Here is a 21,589-nt window from a genome sequence, read left to right as displayed (position 1 = left end):
CCATCCGGCCTCCCCCGCCCTGCTCCTGACCCCCGCCCAGGGGCTCCTTGCTGCTGGTCCCTGCCTCAGGCTCCTACACTCAGCCCCTTTAGTCAAGTTCTGTGGGCATCCTGGGGCCTCCATTCTGGGGGTCCACACAAGAGCATGAGGAGACAAGGGTGGGTGACACCCAGCAGGCCTCTCTCTGGGAACTGGGATTGGCTCCAGGCACTGTACCTTAGGGTATGTGTGGATGTCGGAGATGCCCCCAGCTGACTCCAGCCACGTTCTGAGGAGCCCAGAAGCTGTCAGCTCTCGGGGTGGGGGAAGAGACGGGGCAGGGGAAGGGCCTCTGACCTGCAGCTGTCCCTGGGAGAGCCAAGAACTGGCCTGTTGGCCACAGGTGTGTCCTGCAGGCGGAGCCCAAGGCCAGAGGAGCATCATGACCTGGGCAGGCCCCACTAGCTAAGTGGTGGGAGTGGGGCTGCCCCAGGTCACCATCCGACAGGCGCCATCAGCAGGGGCCCACAGTCCAGAGGTATGTACCAACCAGGCCATGACCTGGGAAGCCCTCGGTTTCTGCTTCTCAGCCCACCCAGGTCCTGATAAGCTCCAGGATTCAGCTTAGGGCCCCCCTCCCTGCAGCATGCGTCACCCACTCCCAGGTTGAGGACATGAACCTGCTTGCCTCTGGGCCCAGCCCCTGAGCCACACTGTCCTGGCCAGCAATGGCCCCTGCAGCAGAGCCATCGCTTTGGGCTAGCCCAGAACCCTTAGGAGGAGATGCCCCCAGCTGACTCCAGCCACATTGGAGGGTCCCCACCACCAGCATGAGGAGAGGCAGGCGGCTGAGGCAGTGGGGAGAGCAGGAGACACGGAGTGCGTGCTTCCCCACGGCACCCGTTGGCTGGCTGTGGACCCCCACAGGGAGTGAGGGGTGAAGCTGCTCTGACCCCAACTCTCAGGGCAGCCTCCCGGGTGCCTGCTCCGGGGACTGCCCACAGTGTGTGTGTGTGGGGGGGGGGGAGGGGGGAGGTTCACGGAGACGCTGGATGCACACAGGCTCTGACCTGAGAGAATTCTTTTTATTAAGAGTGAACAGATGAGCTAAGGGAAGTGGGTCTCGGCCTTCTGCTGGTGCAGCATCTCCACGCAGGGCCTCAGCCCCATCCTGGCCCTGCCTGAGGACTGCACCATGGGCGCTCCTTGGGCACAGAGGAGACAGCAGGAAGGGGCAACAGGAGCAGGAGCAGGTGCAGGGCACCCGCACCCCAGGCCTCACCCACCTCTGAGCTGCCAACAGCCAAGACCCTGGCAAGGCCGGGAAAGGAAGGGGCGAGCAGGGAGGAGGGGGTCTCTGTGAAAGCAAGGCCCACCCCCAAAGCAGAGCAGAGACCCAAGTCTGCAAATCACGCCCTCCTGGGGGAGGCGCCCCCACCTCCACCAAGAGTTCCTCCTTTGAGGCCACCAGCACCCTGGAGGGCCGGGGCTGCACGGAGACCAGAGAAAGGAAAACCCCACAGAGAAACTCAAAGCATCAGTCCCACGTGTGTCTGTGGAACAAGCAAACGGGCCCAAAGGCTCTTCTCTACAAACGGCACGCATCCATCCGACAGGGGCCGCAGGACATGGCCGGGCCATCTGCGTCTGTGCAGCCCACACCAGTGCAGCCAGGGCCTTCTCAGACTCGCTGCACGCGTGCCCAGCACGTGTGCACGCACAGGTGCACGGAGAGGACACACGCCACCGTCTCTTTGCACACGTGCGCCCCTGTCCGGCCCGTGGGGCTCATCTCTCCTTCACGTGGTTCTGTGCTCCTGGGCCCCCGCTGCCGGCCCCGTCCCCGCTGCCCCCACTGTGGACCCCGCCGGCCCCACTGCACAGCACCTCGGTGAGGTCGTCCATGACGGCGGTCTCTTTGGGGTCCAGCAGGTTGAACTCCCGGGCAAAGAGGATAAAGTGGACGTACAGCGTGTTCAAGTGTCCGTGCAGCTCCAGGGCCAGCGTCTCCTTGAAGTGGGCCCAGTAGATGTGTGCCAGCACGTGGAAAAGGTGTCTGCAGATCTTCCTCACCAGGGACTCAAAAGAGGTGGGGAATTCTCTGCCTGGGGGAGACCACAGCGTCAGAAGCCACAGACGTCCCTTGGCCCCAAGAGAGGCTGGGCTCCTGGCACCTGGCCTGGTGGGTCTGGTGCCTGCTGCCCCACCCTGACCCTGCCACGCTCCAGGCTGCAAAGCCCCAGCAGCAACAGCTTCTGCCCACCAGCAGCACCACTGCGCCTTGCCAGTCCTGAGGCCGGGCTGCTGAGGCCTCCCTGTGAGCTCAGGCTCCGGAGCTACACCTGCCCCGAGGGCTGGGCGCTGGCTGGACCATCCTGGCCCTCCTCCTCAGGGAGGGGCCTGTGACTGGGCACTGAGGACCCCATGTCTCCCCGACAGACACTTGGGGCCCTCTCCCGGGCTCGCTCGGAGGGGCGATGGTGGCACAGGCCTGTTGTCCCCTGCCATCCCTCTGGCAGCACAGGAGTGCCGTGGAGCCCCACCAAAATTTGGACACGGGCTCAGCAGCTGCTCCCCAGCCCAAGCCCCCACAAGCTAGACAGTGACAGCAGCATCAGAGGCAGAGACTAACAGGGGTCAAGTTCGGCCGCATGGCCCAGAAGGCCAGGGAGATGGCCTTCAGCCCTGGCTGGGCTGACCCCTGCCCAAGGGCTCCAGCCTCACCCCACAGCCCAGGTAGCCCCGTGCTAAGCAGGGGCTGGGGTGGTGCAGCACCACCCTCCACACCTCTGCCCCTCGAAGCACAGCCTTGGTCGCTTGCAGCCGTGTCCTGAATGCCCCCTGCCCACCCTGTGAGGATGCCCACCCAGTGCTGGAGGGGGAAAACGAACCATATTTTGTGGGGAACACGTCCTCATCCGTCACCAGCTTTTGCACGGAGCTCATGACGAAATCGACGTACTGCGGGGCCGTGCACTTGACCTTCTTCCCCCGCTCATCATACCAGTAGTACTGTCTGTGGGGACAGAGACACAGTCAGGGCGTGTGCCCGCTGCACACCCACCCAGCCACTGGGTCCCACGCATCCAGGTCATCTGCGGGCAGAGGTGATGCCAGCAGCAGAGGTGTGGCAGATCCAGGTGTCTCTCTCCCTAGGCAGGCACAATCCCTTGATGCCTACGGGAACCGCCCTGCACTCCTCGGAGGCATCGGCCTGCGATGCCTTAGAACTAAGCCAGGATCACGCTGGGGACCCTGCCAGCCACATGGCCGAACACAGGTGTGATCAAATGAAGGGGTCATCTTCATTTCCTCTGCTTCTAAGTGGCTTCAGTTGTACTCACTTAAACAAACGTGTGCCATTTTTCTGTTGTATTTTAAAAGCACAGAGGGCCTTCTCCTCCTGGGAGGCTGTGCTGGGACTTGTCAGCCAGGCTCCACCCTCTGGGAGTGCCCTTCTCACTGCTAGAAGCCAAGCCTCTCTTCGGGGGATCCAGGGGAATGCAGTGGCCTCTGTGGGCACCTGCAGTCAGCAGCCTGGCTGGGACAGGGCCCACTCCGAGGGCTCTCTTGCCCTAGTACGCAGTGGGGCTGGTCCTCATGTGAGACCGGCGGCCCCCAAGCAGGCTGCAGCATTCCAAGGACATGGAGACCCTGGGTTTGCCTCTTACTGCTGGGTCCAGCCATGACAAAGCTATATTTTAGTTCATGTCAATATAAGGTGACCCCCAGTCCCTACCACCACCCCTCCTTCCCGAGCATAACACCAAGACTCCGGGTACCCACCTGGAGTCCACCACCACCCCACAGTGCTGGGCCTCAGTCCTCCACGGCCACGCCCGCAGCAGCTGCACCGCAGGCCTGAACCAGGGCGCACTGGCGTGATCCCACCACCCCACCCACAGGCAGTGGAGAACGCTGTGGTGGGGCTGTTGACACCTGAGACAGGCCAACACTACGGGTAGGGTTTCCTCCCAGAGCGCCAGGTCCCAGCTCACCACAGTTGGGAAGAGGCCACATGGCACAGGGCAGTGCTGGCCACTGAGCAAACACCCCTGCCACAGCGTGGCCACAACCAGCATCGCCTCCACTGCCCAGCCAGACCGACAAGGAGCCTCGCGGTGCCAGGCTCCACACGAACTGCTCCCACCCTACTTCATCCAGCCACGGTTCTGCCTGGAATGGTCCCAGATAGGGCAGCATAGAGAAGGATGGACCCAAGCCCCAGCTGCTCTTCTCTCAGCTGGCACCAAGCATTGTGCCCTGAATTCCAGAGCCCACCCAGCACCTGGTGAGACGCCCCAAGGTCCAAGACAGGGCTACTGGGGGTGTGGCGAGAAAAGCCATCCTTCTAGCTGGACATGGGGCCTCTGGTGTCTCTGGGCACCCCTTTGCTGTGTCCAAAAAGCCCCTCAGCCTGCGCACTGCAGGTCCAAGGGGGAGTCGCCAGTTTACCAAGAGGCTAGAGGATGACACTGCAAGCCCTGCATGCTGGGACCCCGCCCTCCGCAAGAAAAACGGCAGCCAGGCCACCTCCCCACACCACCAGGGCCCAGAGGCCCCTCCCGGCACCCACCTCCAGAACTGAACCAGGAGCTCTCATGCGTGCTCCATGCGGGGCCGAGTCAGGCCACTCGAAGGGAAAGTGCGGCCCCAAAACGGACAGGCCACGGGGACGGGGGCGCAGCACCCACACCTGCCTCTCAGGGGCCATCCTCCCCACAGGACGGCCCTGTGTGACCTCCGCACCCACCTGCCCAGACTGCAGGCCTCACCTGAAGCATCGCCACCGAGCTGTCAGACCCTCTGAGAATGCAGAGACAATAGTCCTTTCGGCATCAGCTCCTCAAAAACTATGTGGAGGATGCAGGCATTCCCACTGTCCTGGGGTTCCCTGATGGTATAGGGGAGGCCTGGGCCCCCGAGGGCCAGGTTGAGGCTCGTGTTTCTGGGGAGGGGACCCAGTCAGGACAGCCCAGCACTCTGCAGGAGTCAGACACTGGCTCCAGGGATGCTGACGCTGCACGCTGACGTCTGACCACAGGTGTGAGACGGGTCACAAAACAGTGGAGGTCAGAGACAGACAACATTTTTCCGTAATCTAAAGCCCACAGAAAGCAGCAACTGAGGGACACTGCGGGTTGTCCCATCTGTTCTGCAAGATGGAACTCCACTGTTTCCATTTACTTTTATCACTTAACTGTTGCTCGTATACGGTTCTACGAATGAAATTTCATCCATGTGTGCACGTATTTACAACCACAATCAGGACACACAGTGGCTCAAGTGGCCCCTCAGAGCTGTGCTGCTCTGCCCCCAGCATGCCAGGATGGCTCCTCGGGAATGGGCCATGGGAAGGAGTCGCGCTGTGTGTATCCTCCTGAGCCGGGCCTCCCTCACTTGCAGGAGGCCACTGGGTCACAGCCACATGTAGGTGTGTCGGGAGTCCACGGCTTCTCACTGCCCAGACACAGCCCCTGCAGAGACACAGCATGTTCATCTGTTCATCCGTGTCCCTGCCAGCAGAACAGAGTCCCAGGCGGCCACATCCTGGACAGCACCGGCGTCCTGACGGGCATGTGAGCAGGTGGACAGTGTCTGCCCACGGCTTCAGCATGCATTTCCCTAACTGCTAAAGACACACAATCCAGAATTGCCTCATCTGCCATCCTTACACCCTCTTTGGTGAACTGTCTGCTCATTTATTTTGCCGACAGTTAACTGTTTTGTTTTCTTGCCGATGAGTTGTGTAAATTCTTTGCGTTTTCTGGATACCAGTCCTTCGGGGGATATGCGATTTGCAAATCCTTCCTCTCCCAGCCTGGAGTTCGTCTTCTCTTCAAAGTGTCTTTCTTGAAGCCAAAGTTCTAAGTTTTGATGAAGTGCGATTTGTTGGTTCTTTGTCATCACTGGATTGCTCCTTTGCTGTCAATCCAAGAACTCTGCCTAATGCCAGGTCGTGAGGATTTCCTACAGTTTCTTCCAAAAGCTTTAAAATAGTTTGATGTTTGTATGAGGCATGAGGGTTAGTCAGCATTTGGTGCTTTTCCCAACAGCATTTGTTGAACAGACTATCCTTTCTCCCTTCAATTTCTTTTGCTCTTTGTCAAAACTGAGGGCCCCATTTGTGTGGGGTTATCTCTGGACTCTCCACACGTTTGTGGGTCTATCTCTGGACTCTGTTCCACAGAGCTGTGTATCCGTTTCTTCAACGCCGTGCCCTGTTGATTTCTATAGTTTCACAGTAAATTTCAAAAGTGTGAGATTCCTCTTTTTCAAAATCGTTGTAGCTATTTCAATTAATTTGCCCTTCCACATTAATTTTAGAACTGGTCTGTGACTCTGCTAGAATTTTGCTTGGGACTGCACTAAATCAACAGATCAGTCTGGGGGAGAATCTGTGCTTGCAGTCATCTTCCAGGTGATAAGCGTGGTACGTCTCTCCAAGATGGAAACCTCAGGTGATAGAGAAGTGTGGTGCATCTCTCCATGATGGGGACCTCAGGTGATAAGCGTGGTGTCTCTCTCCATGATGGCGACCTCAGGTGATAAGTGTGGTGCGTCTCTCCATGATGGAGACCTCAGGTGATAGTTAAGTGTGGTGTGTCTCTCCATGATGGAGACCTTTAATTTTCTGCATCAGCATTTTGGAGTTTCCAAGGTGCAGATGCCGGGAATGTCTTGTTAGGGTTATAACTGAGGATCTCATTACTTTTGGAGCTATTTTAAATATTCAGTTTTCAATTTTGCATTGCTAACACAGAGCCATCACTGACCTGTTTGTTGACCTTGCTAAATATAATCCTTATTATTATTTGCTGCAATCCTTGAGGTTTTCCCAGTCCCGCAATGTGTGCACAGGGGTACAGCAATACCCCCATCCACAGGGGATGCCCTGCCACAGCCCAGGGATGCCTGAAACCACGGACAGCACGGAACCTTAAACACGCTGCGCTTTCTCCTATGCATACGTCACTAAGATAAAGACAGGAAGATCAGATTGACTTAGATAGGGTCTCGCTACGTGGCCAGGTTGGTCTCGAACTCCCAGCCCCAGTAGCCAAGATTATAGGTGTGAGCCATCACAGCCAGTGTCATTTATAAATTGAGGACAGTCCGCCCCTGCCGGCCTCCTGGACCACGCTGCTCTTCCCATGGTCTCACCCTCCACCCACAGATTCAAGTGCTCCACACGCACCGTGGCTGCCACGTTCACAGTTCCATGAAAGTGACTTTTTCTCCCTTCCTCACAATTTCATGAAGAGATTTGTTCCTACCTTAGATCTTAGCAACCTCAGCACACAATTTTCTTTCTACTAAAGAACATTCATTCACCTATTCACCTTTTCACCTTGAGGTCCGGGAAGCACTTTGTCTTCTCGTTGGCAGATCTGAATCGCCAGCATCACACTCCCGCACTTTGGGCTGCCTACGTCAATTAAGGGCAGTCCGACCACAAGCACCTGGCACTGTGGCAGTGGACGGCTCAGGCGGGCTGAGGCCCGGCTGGACCGAGGGAGGAGAACACGCACCTGAAGCAGGATGGCCAAGACTGCGCACACCACTCAAAACAGTGTGCAGCTCAAAACTTGCTGTTTATCTCGGGAATTTTCCATGTAACATTGTCAGACCATAGTTGAGCATGGGTAACTGAAACTGTACAGAAGGGGGACCTACTGTTTTCTTTCTTTTCCAATTTGGATGCCTTTTATTCTTTTTTCTTACCTTATGGCACCGCCTATCTTGGGCTAGTTTCGGTATTTTAATGCTTTCCAAAGAGTTGGCCCATTTAATCCAAGCTGTAGAACTGATCTGCACAGAGGGTTGTTTTTTGCAATACTTCCTTATTATCCTTTTACAGCAATACTCCTCTTGACGTCCATGGGGTTGAGTGTGACATTTTTCTTTATATCCATGGGGTTTAGAGTGACACTCACTCCTCTTTGTTAACTGCATTTTCTCTCTTATCTTTGTATCTACTAAAGGTTTACCAATTTCATCATCAAGTGACCACATTCCGGCCTCACTGATCCCCCCACTGCCTTAAAAGTCAATTTGGTGCTGCTGTTCTCATTTACTTTCCTCTGCTTCGAGTTTATTTTGCTTTTTCTCAAGCTTTTTAAAGTTGGAAACTTAGGCTGAAAGTCATCTTTTTGTAAAACAGTATTTAGTCCTGTAAATCCCCTCTAGGCACTGCTTTCATTATGTCTCACAGATTCTGACATGCTGTATTTTCATGTGTGCAGTTTTTGAGAGTTTTCCTTTTATCTTGAGGCGTCCTCTCTGGCCGATGGATTACTTAGAAGTGTGTTGATGTGCAAGTGTTTGGAGATTTCCCTGTTTTCTGTTGCTGATTTCCAGTTTAACTCCACCATGGTCACAAAACTTACTTCATATGGTCCTGGTTTTTAAAAATGTGTTAAGGGCTCTTCTGTGGCAGGTGTGATCCACTGCGACAGCTCGTCTCTGTGAGCTAAAAAGACGGGGTTGTGCTGCTGAGGCCGCAGTGTCAACCCAGCTGACGGGTGGTGTCACCAGGCGCCCTGCCCTCGCCGACTTGTCTAGGAGGCTGTCAGCGGAGGAGCGCTGGAATCTGCAGCGGGCCGTGATTCTGCCCGTTTCTCCTGCAGCGCCTTCAGCGCGTTCTGCCCAAAGCCCTGCTGTTTGTGCATACACGCTTATGGCATGACCTCTTTTCCTCAAGAGCTGCCCCTTTTCTAGAACCTTTTCACTCCTGCTCATTTCTTCGCTCCAGGTCTCCCTCGGCCCAAGACAGCCACTCTCACCCACTTCTGAGGCGGGTTTCCTCTGCCCCTCTTCTTCTGTCCTCCTACTTCTAACCTGCCTACACCACAGCATCTACAGTGATGCTACATACAGGACGCTGGTACCCAATTCCTGTGTTGAAAGCTGAACCCCAGATGTGAGGGTATTTGGAGATGGGGCCTGTGGGAAGTGATGGGGTCGCAAGGCAGAACACTCATGAACAGAATGAGTGCCCTCCTAAGGCCCCAGAGAGTTCCCTCACCCACCTTCCTTCCAGCAGGAAGGCGCTGTCTGTGGACCAGGAGGGGGCCCTCACCAGACACTGAATCAGGCTAATCAGACTCAGTGATGTGATCAGCGTCCCCTTCTTAGTCCACAGATGGCAGGTCTTGACCATGGACTTTCAGCCTCCAGAACTGCAAGAAATAAAATTCTGTTGTTCACAAGCCACCAAGTCTATCACGTTTCGTGACAGCATCCCAAATGAAATCTGACAAATGAGCTTCTGGCAGACACCAGAGAGCTGGCTTAGTTTAAAAATCTATCCTCATATGCTGTCCTGACTGGTACATTCACGCCAGTCCCGTCTGCTGATCAGTCAGCATTTAGGTGTTCCACTATCTGCTGTTTGCTGCCTCTGTTGCTTATTCCTTATGGTATTTCTCCTTTTGGGCTTTCTTTCGGGCCGCTTTTATGTTTTTGTACTTCATTTGAAATACCTATGACGACTCTGTCTCTCTGCACACGGCTCTGCAAGGCTGCTCAAAGGGTTGTAGCGGCCACCTTAACCCTGTGTGCTCGACGTGGCACCCGCACACACGCTTCCACTGGAGCATGGCAGCTCTCCCACCTACAGCCCCACCGCCGCCACAGGACCCACCCCGCCATGGCTGTCCTGGAACCGGCGCACACGGACACCGCCCTCGTCTCCCTGCGCCATCACTCGCGTCTCCAGATACTCAGGGGAAGGAGGAGAGCCCTGCAGGGAGTCTGTGGAGCAGGCCTGCTGGCTGTGAGGGCTCTTGGTTTGGAGTGACTTTGGACACTGGCCGGATGTGGAATTCCGGGGTGACCATTCTTTTCTCCCAGCACTGTAAGAGGCATGGGGCTTCCATCTTCCTTCTGGCCTCCGGGGTTCCTAACGAGTGCCGCCGTCGTTCTGTGCGGCGTCCCTCGTCGCTACCAGCCACACCATCTAGCTGCTGCTGAAGGACAGCTGCCGATGGCTTTTTCTTTGCCCCCAGTTCTTGGCGTTTGGTTTGTGTATAGACGGCTGCACGTGGCTGTCAGCCTTACGTGGGGTCTGCTCAGCTTCTGAAGTCTGCAGGTTTGTATCTGTGGGAAGCTCTCAGCCATTATTGCTGCAGCGTGTTTCTGGTCCCACCCCCTTTCTTCTGAGTCTGACATCAACCTTTTTGGGACTGTCCTACAGGCCCCAGCAGGGAGGACACATGCCTCAACCCCAGGGCCCTCAGGCTACCAAGCAGACCTACTGGTCTTGCAGGTGGCAAGCAGCCCTGAGGCCCTCTGGGAAGCTTCTGTGTTTCTCAGTCTGAGTGGATTTCTGTCCCTTGGCTTGAAAGGATTTCTGGGAAGGCAGTACATGCAGTTAATTCACAGACCTCAACTACCACCATGATGCTGGTTCCAGATGCAAAGGACCCTGGGTGGCCTAGGCCCTCCAAGGGGATGTAGGTCTGCCCAACTTCCATCCTCTGCTCCTCCAAGGAACCCCTTTTCCAAACAAACCCAGTGCTACAGAGCACCAGGAGCAGAGCCACTGGAAGGGTGCCGGGCCCCGCCTGCCCAGGACAGCTCGGCCAGCGCTTGGCCACAGGCGGCTCCGGAGCCACAGTGGACACAAGGCTCTCGGGCACTGCTCTGCCACCTCAGGATCACCTCCGCGTCTGATCCACAGAGGCCACCTCCATCTCACATTGAGCTTGCGCCCCTCAGGGTGATAAGCACTGTCCCCATCATCTTCCCGGGCTGGGCCTGGCCGTGACACCTCATCTTCCTGGGGAATTGAGAGAGTGTAGTCAGTTGCTGTCTGTACCTGCCCTCGTGTCAACCAGAACAAAACCCAGCTGTGACCTGTTGGGGCCATGAGGGCAGGGCCAGCAGGACTGAAGCCAAGGGAATGCCTGCCACCTGCTTGTGCAGAAGCTCCCCGTGGCTTCTTGAGGGCAGAACTCAGTTTTGTCTGGGGACTGCGTCTCCCGGTGCCAGGGCCAGGAAAGCCATGTCTGTGGGCAGGATGACTTCTGGGGTGCACTCACGAGCCCACCTTCTGTCCCTGACCTGCGTGCGCTGACAACAGCGAGACATCAGGGGAAGCTTCCACCTTCCCCAGCCACACACGCCCCAGGCTGAGCCCACCAGACCCAGCCTCCTCCTGCCTGCAGCCTCCAGCAACCCAGGCCTGGCGGCGCTCCTTCCTCTGCTACACAAGTGGGGCACCTAGGGCCACTAAGCAACACCCACTTACTGAGGAAATCAGGGCGTAGTGCTTCCAGGAGAGAGCTACCATCACCGGGTCTGTCGCACAGTCGTGGAGATGGCACCTGAGCCCCCACGAAATGAGTGGCGGAGCAAGGGTCTATGGCCTGCCCAGCCCAGCCCCCACTGTCCCTCTCGGGCCCACAGAGAGTTCTCATGGGAGCTGGCCGAGAGGGGCTCTCTGCAATCATAGGGCATTCCCTTTGGAAACATCTCTGCCCCTAGAAACACACCCCATCAATCCCCACCAGCTCCTGCACCTCCTGGGCCCCACTGGGGACCCAACTGGCTGGGCCATTGGCCCCTGAGGGACAGGAGGTGGACACTGTGGTGGAAAGCCTGTGCTAAGACTTCTCAGGATCTCTAGGTGAGAACGGAGTCCGAGAGGACAGGAGCTTGGGGTGACAGGGGCTCCAAAGAGGAGTCAGGCCGTAGCCAGGCGGCACTCACGTGTTGCACACGGCCATCGTCTGACACGTCTCTCCTGTGCAGAACTCGGAGATGGTGCTATACTGCAGGTTGATGTGGTGAAAAAATGTTGTGGCTGGAAGAGAAGAGAAGGAGCCAGATATGAAAAATGCCAGGGCCGAGCCACCCCGTCCACCCCTGCTTCCAGCAACAGGTGCGGGAGCTCGGCTGGGTGAGCTCCACCAGTCCCTGGGCCACACTCTCCCCTCGCAGCAGGGGGCTGCTGAACACCAGCTGTGGGGGTCCTCCTCGAGGACGGCCTTCCAGGAGGAGTGGGGAGGAGAGAAGGGGCCCACCCCCAGGCCCACGCGCACTGTTGCTGGCCAGCCACTCGTTAAGGTCAATCTCGCGGGGCAGCACCACCAGCTCCTTGAACTGGAAGTCGGTGATCCTGGCCTTGGTGTGCTCGGGCTCCAGGTAGGCCTTCCTCTCCTCCGCAGCAGGCTTCTTGCCATTGGGCTTGGCTTTAGACTTCCTGTCAAGAGAGAAGACATGGTGTGGTCACTGTGTGCCCATCAGGCCCAGGGCCTGCCCATGGGGTCACTTGTGGCAAGCGCAGGTGTAGAGAGAGCTGCCTGAGCCCATCGGGGCAACCCTGCCTCCCTGCCAGGCTTGTGGAGACACCAGCGGAGAGGCCGCTCCGCAGAGGGTCAGTGGAGCTGTCCGGCACAGCGCCTCCCGGGGAGGAGGGGCTGGCACTACCACTTGTCACCACAGGGCCCTGCATGGAGGGCCTCCTTACCACCTCCTCCCACCAGGGAGGGGCCCAGGGATCAGGCCCCCAGAGCCTAGCCTCTAGTTTTCCAGCGCTCTTGGAAGGAGAGGAGAAGCAAACCCTCTCACTCCTGGTTTCTTCTGAGTTGGCCAGCCTACCGCAGCCCCGCTGGCCCCAGTGAAAACACACTGCAGGCCTTGTGCAGGGCACAGAGCAGGCACCTGCCTTCCTGATGCTGTGAGCACCGGGCCCCTGGCATGAGGCGGCAGCCTGGCCTGCAGCTCCAGCTTCCCTGCTGTCCACCAGGCCTAGGGAGGCCACAGGGTGATGGGGACCAAAGGTCTATGCAGCAACCTGACCTTGTCCTTATTTTCTTCCTTTCTTCTGTTTTGAAAAGTCGGTAATGGTTTATTTAAGAGAAAGGAAAAATGTTCCCTGAATGCCAGGGAAATGTTTCCCTTTCAGCTTCTCACAGAATCTTCGCCTTAAAAGGAGACAAGCGCAGGCCTCTGGGAGCAGTGCTGGGAGTGGCCAGAGCCAGGCAGGGAGCAGGGGCAGGGCTCACGGGCCCCAGGGGTCCCATTCTGCTCTCTCTCCAGAGCACAGGGTGTGGGGTCTGAGGAAGAGGAAGCACAGGTGTGGATGGGCCACATGCAGCCTGGGAGCTTGGAGTCCCCATAGTACAGGGGTGGGACAGACATGGACTTGAGCTTCCTTGCAGCCTGCAGCCCCTCTCCCGGACACAGCGAGGCACCCAGACTCCACACCAGCCTCTGCCAGGCCACGGCCGGCATGACCCCACAGAGTAGGCTCTCCCCATGATGCTGGGCCTGACCCTGACCACCGGAGGGCAGGCCTGAGCCGCCCTGCCTTGTGCTCTCATGGCACACCACACCCTACTTGGGCAGCTACAGGTTGGGCTCAGCCTTCCCATTTGGAGGGGTGGTTGCAGTGGGAACCCAGGCTGCCAGGCGGGCTGCTGAGCCATCTCCCTGCTCTGTGTCTTAGGAGCTGTGGCACCTGGCGAGCTCCAGGTGGCGGTTACCAGGAGGCCACGCAGGGCTGCCAGCAGGAACAGCTGCCAGCAGGAGCAGCTGTCGGCATGCTCACTCTCAGGGTCGGCCCCAGGTCCTGCTCAGGGAGGCTGCCCTACTGACAGTTCCTGCACTCTCGCCAGCCTTCCAAGCCGGAGCTACATTCCCCCTCCGGTCCTCAGAGTGGGCTGGGCACAGGCAGAGCCTGGAGACCTGGGTTCCCTCTGAGGCTCTGGCTGTGGTCAGGAGGTGTTGAGCAGCTGCCACTCAAGCCGGGCGCCTCAGCCTCCCAGCCTCCTCCCGTCTGCACCTGCTCTCCTGGAACACAGAGGCAAGTGTGCGACAGGCCTCCAGGCTGGGCCTCCCCAAGCTGCTCCCCCAGTTTCACCCTGTCCTCAGCACCCAGGGCTGGCCAAACTTGGTGCACTGTGGGACAAGCCTCCTGCTAGCCCGCCTTTCTTTGGACCTGGTCACGCATTCCCATGGGGCAGAGGGATGGGCGATGGCCCAGAGGTAGCAGGTCCAAGGGGACGTGCAGGACACAGCTTCTGCTCCAGGAAGGGCCATGTGGGCACCAACAGAGGGACTTCCGCAGGAGGCCACCGAATGCCTGGCAGCAGCTGCATCTCCCTGACCTCAAGTGTCCTCCTTCCCAGAAGGGCAGGATCTCAGTGAAGGCCCAGGCCGGGGCAGGAAGCAGTCACCCTGAGGCAGCCCACTGCTCAGTCCAAGCCAGCAGCAGCTGTTGAGGCCTCAGAGCACATGACACCCCCGTGGCACCCTCCTTATCCTTAGTCATTCTCAGCTTTGCCCAGTGGAGAAAACAGAACTCTGTGGCACCCCCCACCCAGCCTCGCAGGCTCTGCACCATCCAGGCCCAGGGATCTCCCCAGGCATGGCCTCAGTGGCCTGGCTGCCCCTCACCCAGGTATGTGCCGAGGCCCTGTGCCCTGCTCCCAGCTCCCCGCTGTGCTGCTAGCCAGGAGCCCCAGAGTACAGAAAGACCGAGTCCCTGGACATGGAGGGAGGACTGTTGGAGCAGGCCCCGGATGCAGGCAGGACAGAGATGGCGCTGAAGGGACTGGGGAGTGGACGCTGGACCTCAGACCACCCACGGGGCTGCCATATCTCTTAGAAGAAGCAGAGAGGCAGATAGTGTGTGCACACCCCCAGAACAAAGCCCCTCACACTGTTCCCAGTCCAACAGGTAGGCTCTGAGCCTTAGCCCCACCTGGCAGGCCTCATGCACTTGGGAGGGGCCGGGCCAGCCAAAAGCACCTCCTTCCAGCCTCCCCCACACCTGCCAGCCTCACCTCCTCCTCCCTGCTCCAGAGGCCCCGTCCTGTCCACCACAGGGGTCTGCACCCTGCTTGTGCATACCAGCTGCTGCTCTGCCAACTTGCCCGGCCTGGCAAACTTCTCCTGCTCCTTAAAGGGCCCATCAAATGCCACCCTCCCCATTCTCTCCAGTTGACACTGTGCCAGTCGGCCTCCTTGGCACCCAGCATGTAACCGATCCCTACTGGGAAGTGGGGCAACCCCTGCTGGACACGAATTTGGCAGGTAGGGGAAGGGGCACAGGGAGGCATCAGCGCTGCTGGGCTCCATGGAGAAGACAGACCATGCAGTCACCACACAGGGGGCCTACCTCATCCTGCCCGCAGCAGGCGCACACTGCTTCACAGGCAGGCGGAGCTGGGGAGTGGGCTGGGAGCCCGTACTCCTCACCCGTCCTGAGGGATGAGGCCAGCACAACCAAGTGACCCACGCCTGTGCCACGAGCCTTCGATTTCATTCTCACAGATGGAACCCTGGCCAGACCGCATGGCCTACAGGAATGGGTGCTCCCAGACTCACAGACCCCCCGCTCACCCAGAGCGCACTTGCTATGGAAGTCAAGAGAATACTGCAGACTCTGAGGTAGGTGGATGGCAGCAAGAGGTGGCCCTCATTAGGCACTTCCCACCACAGGTCAACTCCAAGGGATGGGGCAGGCGTGAGGGGCCCAGAAACTCAAGTTCCCAAGCCCTGGTCTGGAAAATACAGTGGCCAGGCGATATGTGGGGTGAAAGAGAGAGAAGGGCCCACAGGTACCACCTCCGAGGAGGGCGTGTCCTGCAGTTGTCTACAGTGGGCGCCTCACGTTCCTTGGTTGAGGTGAGTGTCAGTGCTGGTTGGTCCACCCAGAGCCTGAAAGTCAGGGCTCCCAATGACCCCTTTCCCCAAGACCCAGCCAGGCAGAGCCTCCAGCAGCCACCCGGCACAGAACCTGGAGCTCAGCACACCTTGCTCCCTGGTGCATGCCACAGGGGCCTCCCGTCACCCCAAAATGCAGTAGAGGGCATCACATCCCAGGGTGCTTGGTGCCACCCCCACCCTACATTTCTGACTGATCTTCTGGGTGTCGGGTGGGGCCTGAAACCTGCAGTTCTAACCCGAGTTCTCCCTGGGTGCTAACCCCACTTCTGCGGCAGGGCCTCAGGCTGTGGAAAGGGACTTCTCTGGGTTTAACTGTCTGCACCCCCAAACAAATCAGCAGCCCCAGACAAAGCGAGCTTTCGCCAGCCCACTATGCCCTCTGCAAAGTGAGAGGGCTTCTTTCCCACTGAGAAGGAAAAAGCCAAGATGGCACAAGTAACACCCGGCAGACATGGCAGACCCAGACGTCCACACAGGCAGGTGCTGCTGCTGCCCCAGAACCTCAGCCCCACGTGGTCGCCACGCTCCGCTCCGCGGCCCTCACAGTTCAACTCCCAGCCAGCGTGGCTTCCCCATCGCTTCCCTTGAAACCTTCCTAAGCCCCAGAGAGGGGACTCTGCCCGTCGTCCTCAGCGCCTGGCTGGGCTCCAGTCCTGCCTCCATGCCTCCTGTCGAGCTGCCTTCAGCATGTGCCCTCAGACACAATGCACATCCTGGCACAGGCACATACACACACCAGTCCCCTCACACACACACCAGTCCCTCATACACCAGTCCCTCACATACACACACCAGTTCCTCACACACACATACACCAGTCCCTCACACACACACCAGTCCCTCACACACCAGTCCCTCACACACACACCAGTCCCTCACACACACACACACACACACACACACCAGTTCCTCACACAAATTCCCTCACACACACAGTCCCTCACACACACAAGTCCCTCACACAAAGTCCCTCACACACACACACCAGTCCCTCACACACACACCAGTCCCTCACATACACACACACACCAGTCCCTCACACACACACCAGTCCCTCACACATGCAGTCCCGTCACCCCTTTGATGTCAGACACTGTTCCTGATCTGAACCCACGAGTACTGCCAATGTGTCCACACGTTTCCAAAACCTCAGTTTCACCTTCAGATAGGACACGTTTGGCGGGGTCATTGGCCGGCACCCTTGGGTTGACTTGTAGGGTCCTCCCCATTGAACACACTGGCAATCAGGAGGCAGGGAAGGATCCCAGGAAGAGACATGGAGCCGGGTGCCCAGGGACAGGCAGAGGCACGGAGCTGCCTCATGGGTGCCGCAGCCCCGGCCCCTGGTGGGCATGTCCAGCAGGCCATGCTTGCCTCACATCCCCTCAAGCGACCCACCGGGGAGACACTGCTGCTGCAGTGGGTGGTACCTGCCCCACTCCCCGGGGCCCTCAAGCTCAAACACGGGTGCTTGCTCCCACATGCGCCCCTGCACACAGCCCGCTGAGTGTACAGGTGGGGAGGCACCCCTGCAGCAGGTCAGAGAAAGTACAGTGAAGAAAGTGTCAGAAATTGATTTTCTGGCAACCTCCCTATGGCAGCCAGCACAAAACCAGGCGCCCAGGAGCCCTGTGCCACTTCTCTGGACCAGGCCACTCAAGGACAGCCTCTGGGTCGCCTCCGCCTGGGTGGCCGAAGCCCGTGCCCAGGCGGGCTGGGACACAGCCAGGCACACCCGTGGCGGCTGGGGCTCCACATCCTGTGGGCTGCGGGAGGGCAGGCTTCTGTGCTGGCAAGGTGGGGTCAGCCCCAAAAGTTGAGGACATCGAGACCCGCTCCCCTCCCATAGAGCAGAGGAAGTGCAGGCGGCTAAGGAGAGCCCCACTCGGCAGGGCTCCAGAGCATACCCACCAGGCTGGCCCGGGGCTGCACAGCCCCTCTACCCCAGACGGCCTGCGGGCTGCCCAGCACAGCTTACTGCACAGGTGCTGGCCACACCGGGAGGGCAGCCACGGACACAGTCCACTGCCTCCCCAGCCTGACCTCCTGAGGGCAGTAACAGGACAGACGTCCTACACACCACACCCCTCCCCCGGCCAAGCTGGCAGGTGTCACCTGAGCACTTTGCTGACAGCCTGAAGCACCATTTTGCAGCAGAGTCCGGTTTTGGGGGACTGGCTGGGCAGGGCTTGGTCTTCGGGGAGACTGCAGTGCTCTCTCAGCATGATGTGGGTAGTAGGGAAGGGAAGCGGGTGGGGTACCGGCTAGCCAGCACACGCAAGTGCCTGCTGCCCAGGCCCTCCAGCCTCTCGGCCCTCCACCCTCACTCCCTGGCCAATGGGACGCCTGGCAGAGACAAACAGCTGCTCCCTTTCCAGAGGCAAGGGCCGGCCAAGGCTGGTTAAATAAGGGAGCATCTGAATTGGCCTTTCAAAGTGGCAGGGCAGAAAAGGCGGTGGGGGTGGGGTCAGAAGGAGGGGACAGGGCCATCCTCGGCCTGCAAGAATGACTCATCAGAGAGGTCCTGGAGTCCATCTCAAGGTGCTCACCCAGGAAAGCCCTTCTGAGCACAGGAGCAGCTCTGCTGACGAGCTCTGGGTCAAGGGCACCCTCATCCTTGCGTGGCCCAGCCCAGCCTAGTCAGTGCTCAGACTGGGGACAGACGGACAGACAGATGGGTGATCCTGCCCTGCAGTGTGTACACAGCTGGAGGCACTCAAAGTAGCTCTCCCGCTGGATGGCCCTAAACAGAGAAGGGGCCCACCAGCCTCTGGGTGCCTGGATGGGGCTGGGCCAAGGCTGCCAGCCAGAGCCACAGGGCACCCAGCCCAAGAGAAACGTCCTGTGCAGCTCCCCATGGGGCTGCAGAGAGCAGCACGCCCCAGCCTTCCTTCCGGTGGTCTGCACACAGGAGACCACCACATTCTGAAAATGCAAACACCTGAGAGGGCAGTGCTCTCTCCTCAACCTGAGTCATTGTGGACCCCAAGGGCAGTGACAGCCCCCACCACTGACACTACGGGCTCATCAGGAACCTCTACCCGTGTAGAAGCCATACTTCCTGTGCTTCCTGCCAATCAAGAGACTCCAGCATCTCCAGCCACTGCCCCTCAGACCCTGTCCGTACGAAGCCCTGCAGGAGTCAGGACACAGCCATGACACCAGGTGCTGTGGGGAGCACAGAGCCATCGGGAAAGCAGCCAAGGCGGGCTCACCCCATCAACTCCAGCCGCCACGAGGGCTGTGGTGTCTCGACTGCATGCACACGCACAGCCTGGACACAGAGACGGCACACTGACCCGGTGCACACACACTCTCCGGGCGCCACAGCAGAGGGGGACGGCCCCCGGTGGCCCCCCTCCCTGAGCAGCGCAGCGGCAGCAGGCCCGACACACCGCAGTACCCTTCTCCCCACTAGGCCGGTCCCTCAGCCACAAGGGCAGTGTGGAACTCATCTCTACAGAACCAGCAGCCCAGTGAGGCTCAGGATGTCCATGTGCCTGTGGGCCTTCCTCTGCCCTGGCAAGGCCATCCCCCAGCCCTGTGATGCCACACGAACCCAGACACCATGCTCACCACTGCCAGTCTGCCCTCAGGGCTCCACCAACAACAGTGGGGACACAGGTGCCAGCAGGTCAACCAAGTGGCCAAGGAAGCCACAGGAAGAGCGGGCTCCGGGTCTAGGGAGGTTCTGTGAGCAGCAGGGCTGGGACCCAGAGGTGCACGCTGCAGCACTGCCCGCTCTCAGAAGGCCTGGACAGAGGAGGCCACACAGGGGCCCGCGACAGGGAGAATGGGCCTGCTGGGGGCTGGAGGGCACAGTGCAAGGGAAGCTGGGGGTGGCAGAGGCTTTGGGCACAAGAAGCCAGGCAACCAGGCAAGGCAGTGATGAGGTTGATACGGGGCGGGCATACTGTCAGGACCAGGAGCCGGGTATGGTGGGGGGAGCACGCCAAGCGAGCCCAGTGGGTCTGGTCAGCATGCCGCAGCTCTCTGGCTTGTGTGACGGTCCTGAGAGGGCTGGGCTGTTGCGCAGAGTAATATCCACATTCATCTGTGTTTGTTCATTGGGGGCCAAGTGCGGAGAGCAGGTATTCCTACTGATGAAAATTCAGGGGGTGGGCAGGAGTGGGGAGGGGGAAGGGCAGCTGGCACCCAAGGACACTAAGCCACAGAGGCCACAGTGAGAAGAGGAGCAGACCCGGTATAGGCTCTGCAGACTGCAGGGAGAACTGCCACAGAGGCCCACAGGCTGGTGATGGGTGCCGGTGTGGCCTGGCCCTGCCACCCCAGAAAAGGAAGAGCAAAAGGACCCTCTCCAGGCACAGCCAGGCTCGGGAGCGGGCCAGGAACAGAGAGCACAGGAGCAGGCAGAGGCACTACGAAGAGGGGAACAGTCAGAGAAAGGCGGGACGGGCCAGGGGCACGAGCCATGAGTCTGTTTTGGAGGTTACTTTACCTTTAACAAGCCTGTAGTTTTAGAAAAGTTGTAGATGTACAAAGAAGTTGCCAACACAGAATCCCCATGGCCCCACACTCACTCTTCCTATCGCTAACCCTTGCGCTAGGATGGTCTGTCTGTTAACAATGAATGAATCCATGCTGACACAGCAAGCACCACACCTGACTCAGATTTTTGGCTCCATCTGGTGCTCTCCTCATGATTAGGCTGGGCTGTGGGCGTGGGGAGGAGAGACACAGAGGAAACGCCCTTCTCTCTGCCCCATGCTCACGGCCCGTCCTGTCAGGGCAGCTCCGCTGATCTGGCTGAGGCTGTGGCTGCCGGGACCCCCGTGCAAAGACGCTCTCGTATTTCCCCGTCCCACATGGCACTCCTGAAGAAGTCACTGCATGTAGCCCACCCCAAAGGGGCAGGGAACCACCACTTACCACCCTGACAGAGGAGCAGCTACAGGAACTCCTGCAAGCTCTTCTGAGCACTAATTTATATACTCACCGTCTGTTTATACTGAGATGAAGTCACGGATATTGAGGCTGCACTCTGAGCTAGAACACAACACTACTTTGTTTCGTGAATCACACTGCATCTTCGGCCCTGGGGAGCTCCTGCAGTCAGCTGCTGTGTCCCCTGATGCGCCCCCGTCAACAGACTTTTCATTTTGGGGCACGTCCTGACTTCCTGGCACTGCAGGGCACTCCAGGCTCCTCCTGCATTCCCTGCCCTGGCGCGGGAATCAGCCCCTTTTCCAAGGAGCCCCGGGGTCCTTTTCATTGGAGAATATTATAAACTAGCCAGGCATGATGGCTCATGCCTGTAATCTCAGTATTTTGGGAGGCTGAGCAGGGACCATCACTTGAGAACGGGAGCTTGAGACCAGCCTGGGCAACAAAGTGAGACCCCATCTCTACAAAAAATGTAAAAATTGGCCAGGTGTGGTGGTGTGTGTGTGTGTGTGTTCCCAGCTGCATGGGAGGCTGAGGCAGGAGGATCACTTGAGCCCAGGAGGTTGAGGCTCCATAATTATGTCACTGCACTCTGACTTGGGTGACAGAGTGAGATCCTGCCTCAAAAAATTAATAAATTAATTAAAAACTGAGATCTGGGCCAGGCGCGGTGGCTCACGCCTGTAATCTCAGCACTTTGGGAGGCCGAGGCGGGTGGATCACGAGGTCAAGAGATCGAGACCCTCCTGGTCAACATGGTGAAACCCCATCTCTACTAAAAATACAAAAAATGGGTAATTAGCTGGGCATGGTGGCACGTGCCTGTAATCCCAGCTACTCAGGAGGCGGAGGCAGGAGAATTGCCTGAACCCAGAACGCGGAGGTTGCGGTGAGCCGAGATCGCGCCATTGAACTCCAGCCTGGGTAACAAGAGCGAAACTCCGTCTCAAAAAAAACAAAAAACACAAAACACAAAACACTGAGATCTGGCCAGGCACGGTGGTTCACATGTGGAATCTCAGAG

At 58.5% G+C, this 21,589-nt stretch overlaps 1 protein-coding gene across 3 annotated transcripts in view; it reads right to left on the bottom strand.

The window, feature by feature from the left end:
• Positions 1-1,045: 1,045 nt before the first annotated feature.
• MOB2 (MOB kinase activator 2) overlaps positions 1,046-21,589 on the bottom strand; it is a 69,941-nt gene continuing 49,397 nt past the window's right edge. Inside the window, exons 1-5 of one of the 3 annotated variants that reach the window (XM_010331162.3) lie at positions 17,776-21,217; positions 12,009-12,187; positions 11,695-11,788; positions 2,871-2,995; positions 1,046-2,084 (exon numbers count right to left, since the gene is read on the bottom strand). In XM_010331162.3, coding sequence (XP_010329464.3) covers positions 1,768-2,084; positions 2,871-2,995; positions 11,695-11,788; positions 12,009-12,187; positions 17,776-17,885 — 825 coding nt within the window. In that variant the 5' untranslated portion in view covers positions 17,886-21,217 and the 3' untranslated portion in view covers positions 1,046-1,767. Of the gene's footprint in view, positions 2,085-2,870; positions 2,996-11,694; positions 11,789-12,008; positions 12,188-17,775; positions 21,218-21,589 lie in introns of those variants that run through there. The other 2 variants (XM_010331163.3, XM_039470699.2) reach the window with 2 other exon arrangements.

This window comes from Saimiri boliviensis, chromosome 6 (assembly GCF_048565385.1).
Source record: "Saimiri boliviensis isolate mSaiBol1 chromosome 6, mSaiBol1.pri, whole genome shotgun sequence".
In the NCBI taxonomy this organism is placed as follows: Eukaryota; Metazoa; Chordata; class Mammalia; order Primates; family Cebidae; genus Saimiri; species Saimiri boliviensis.
The sequence above is the reverse complement of the archived record's forward strand: the minus strand, read 5'-3'. Positions and strand labels throughout refer to the sequence as shown.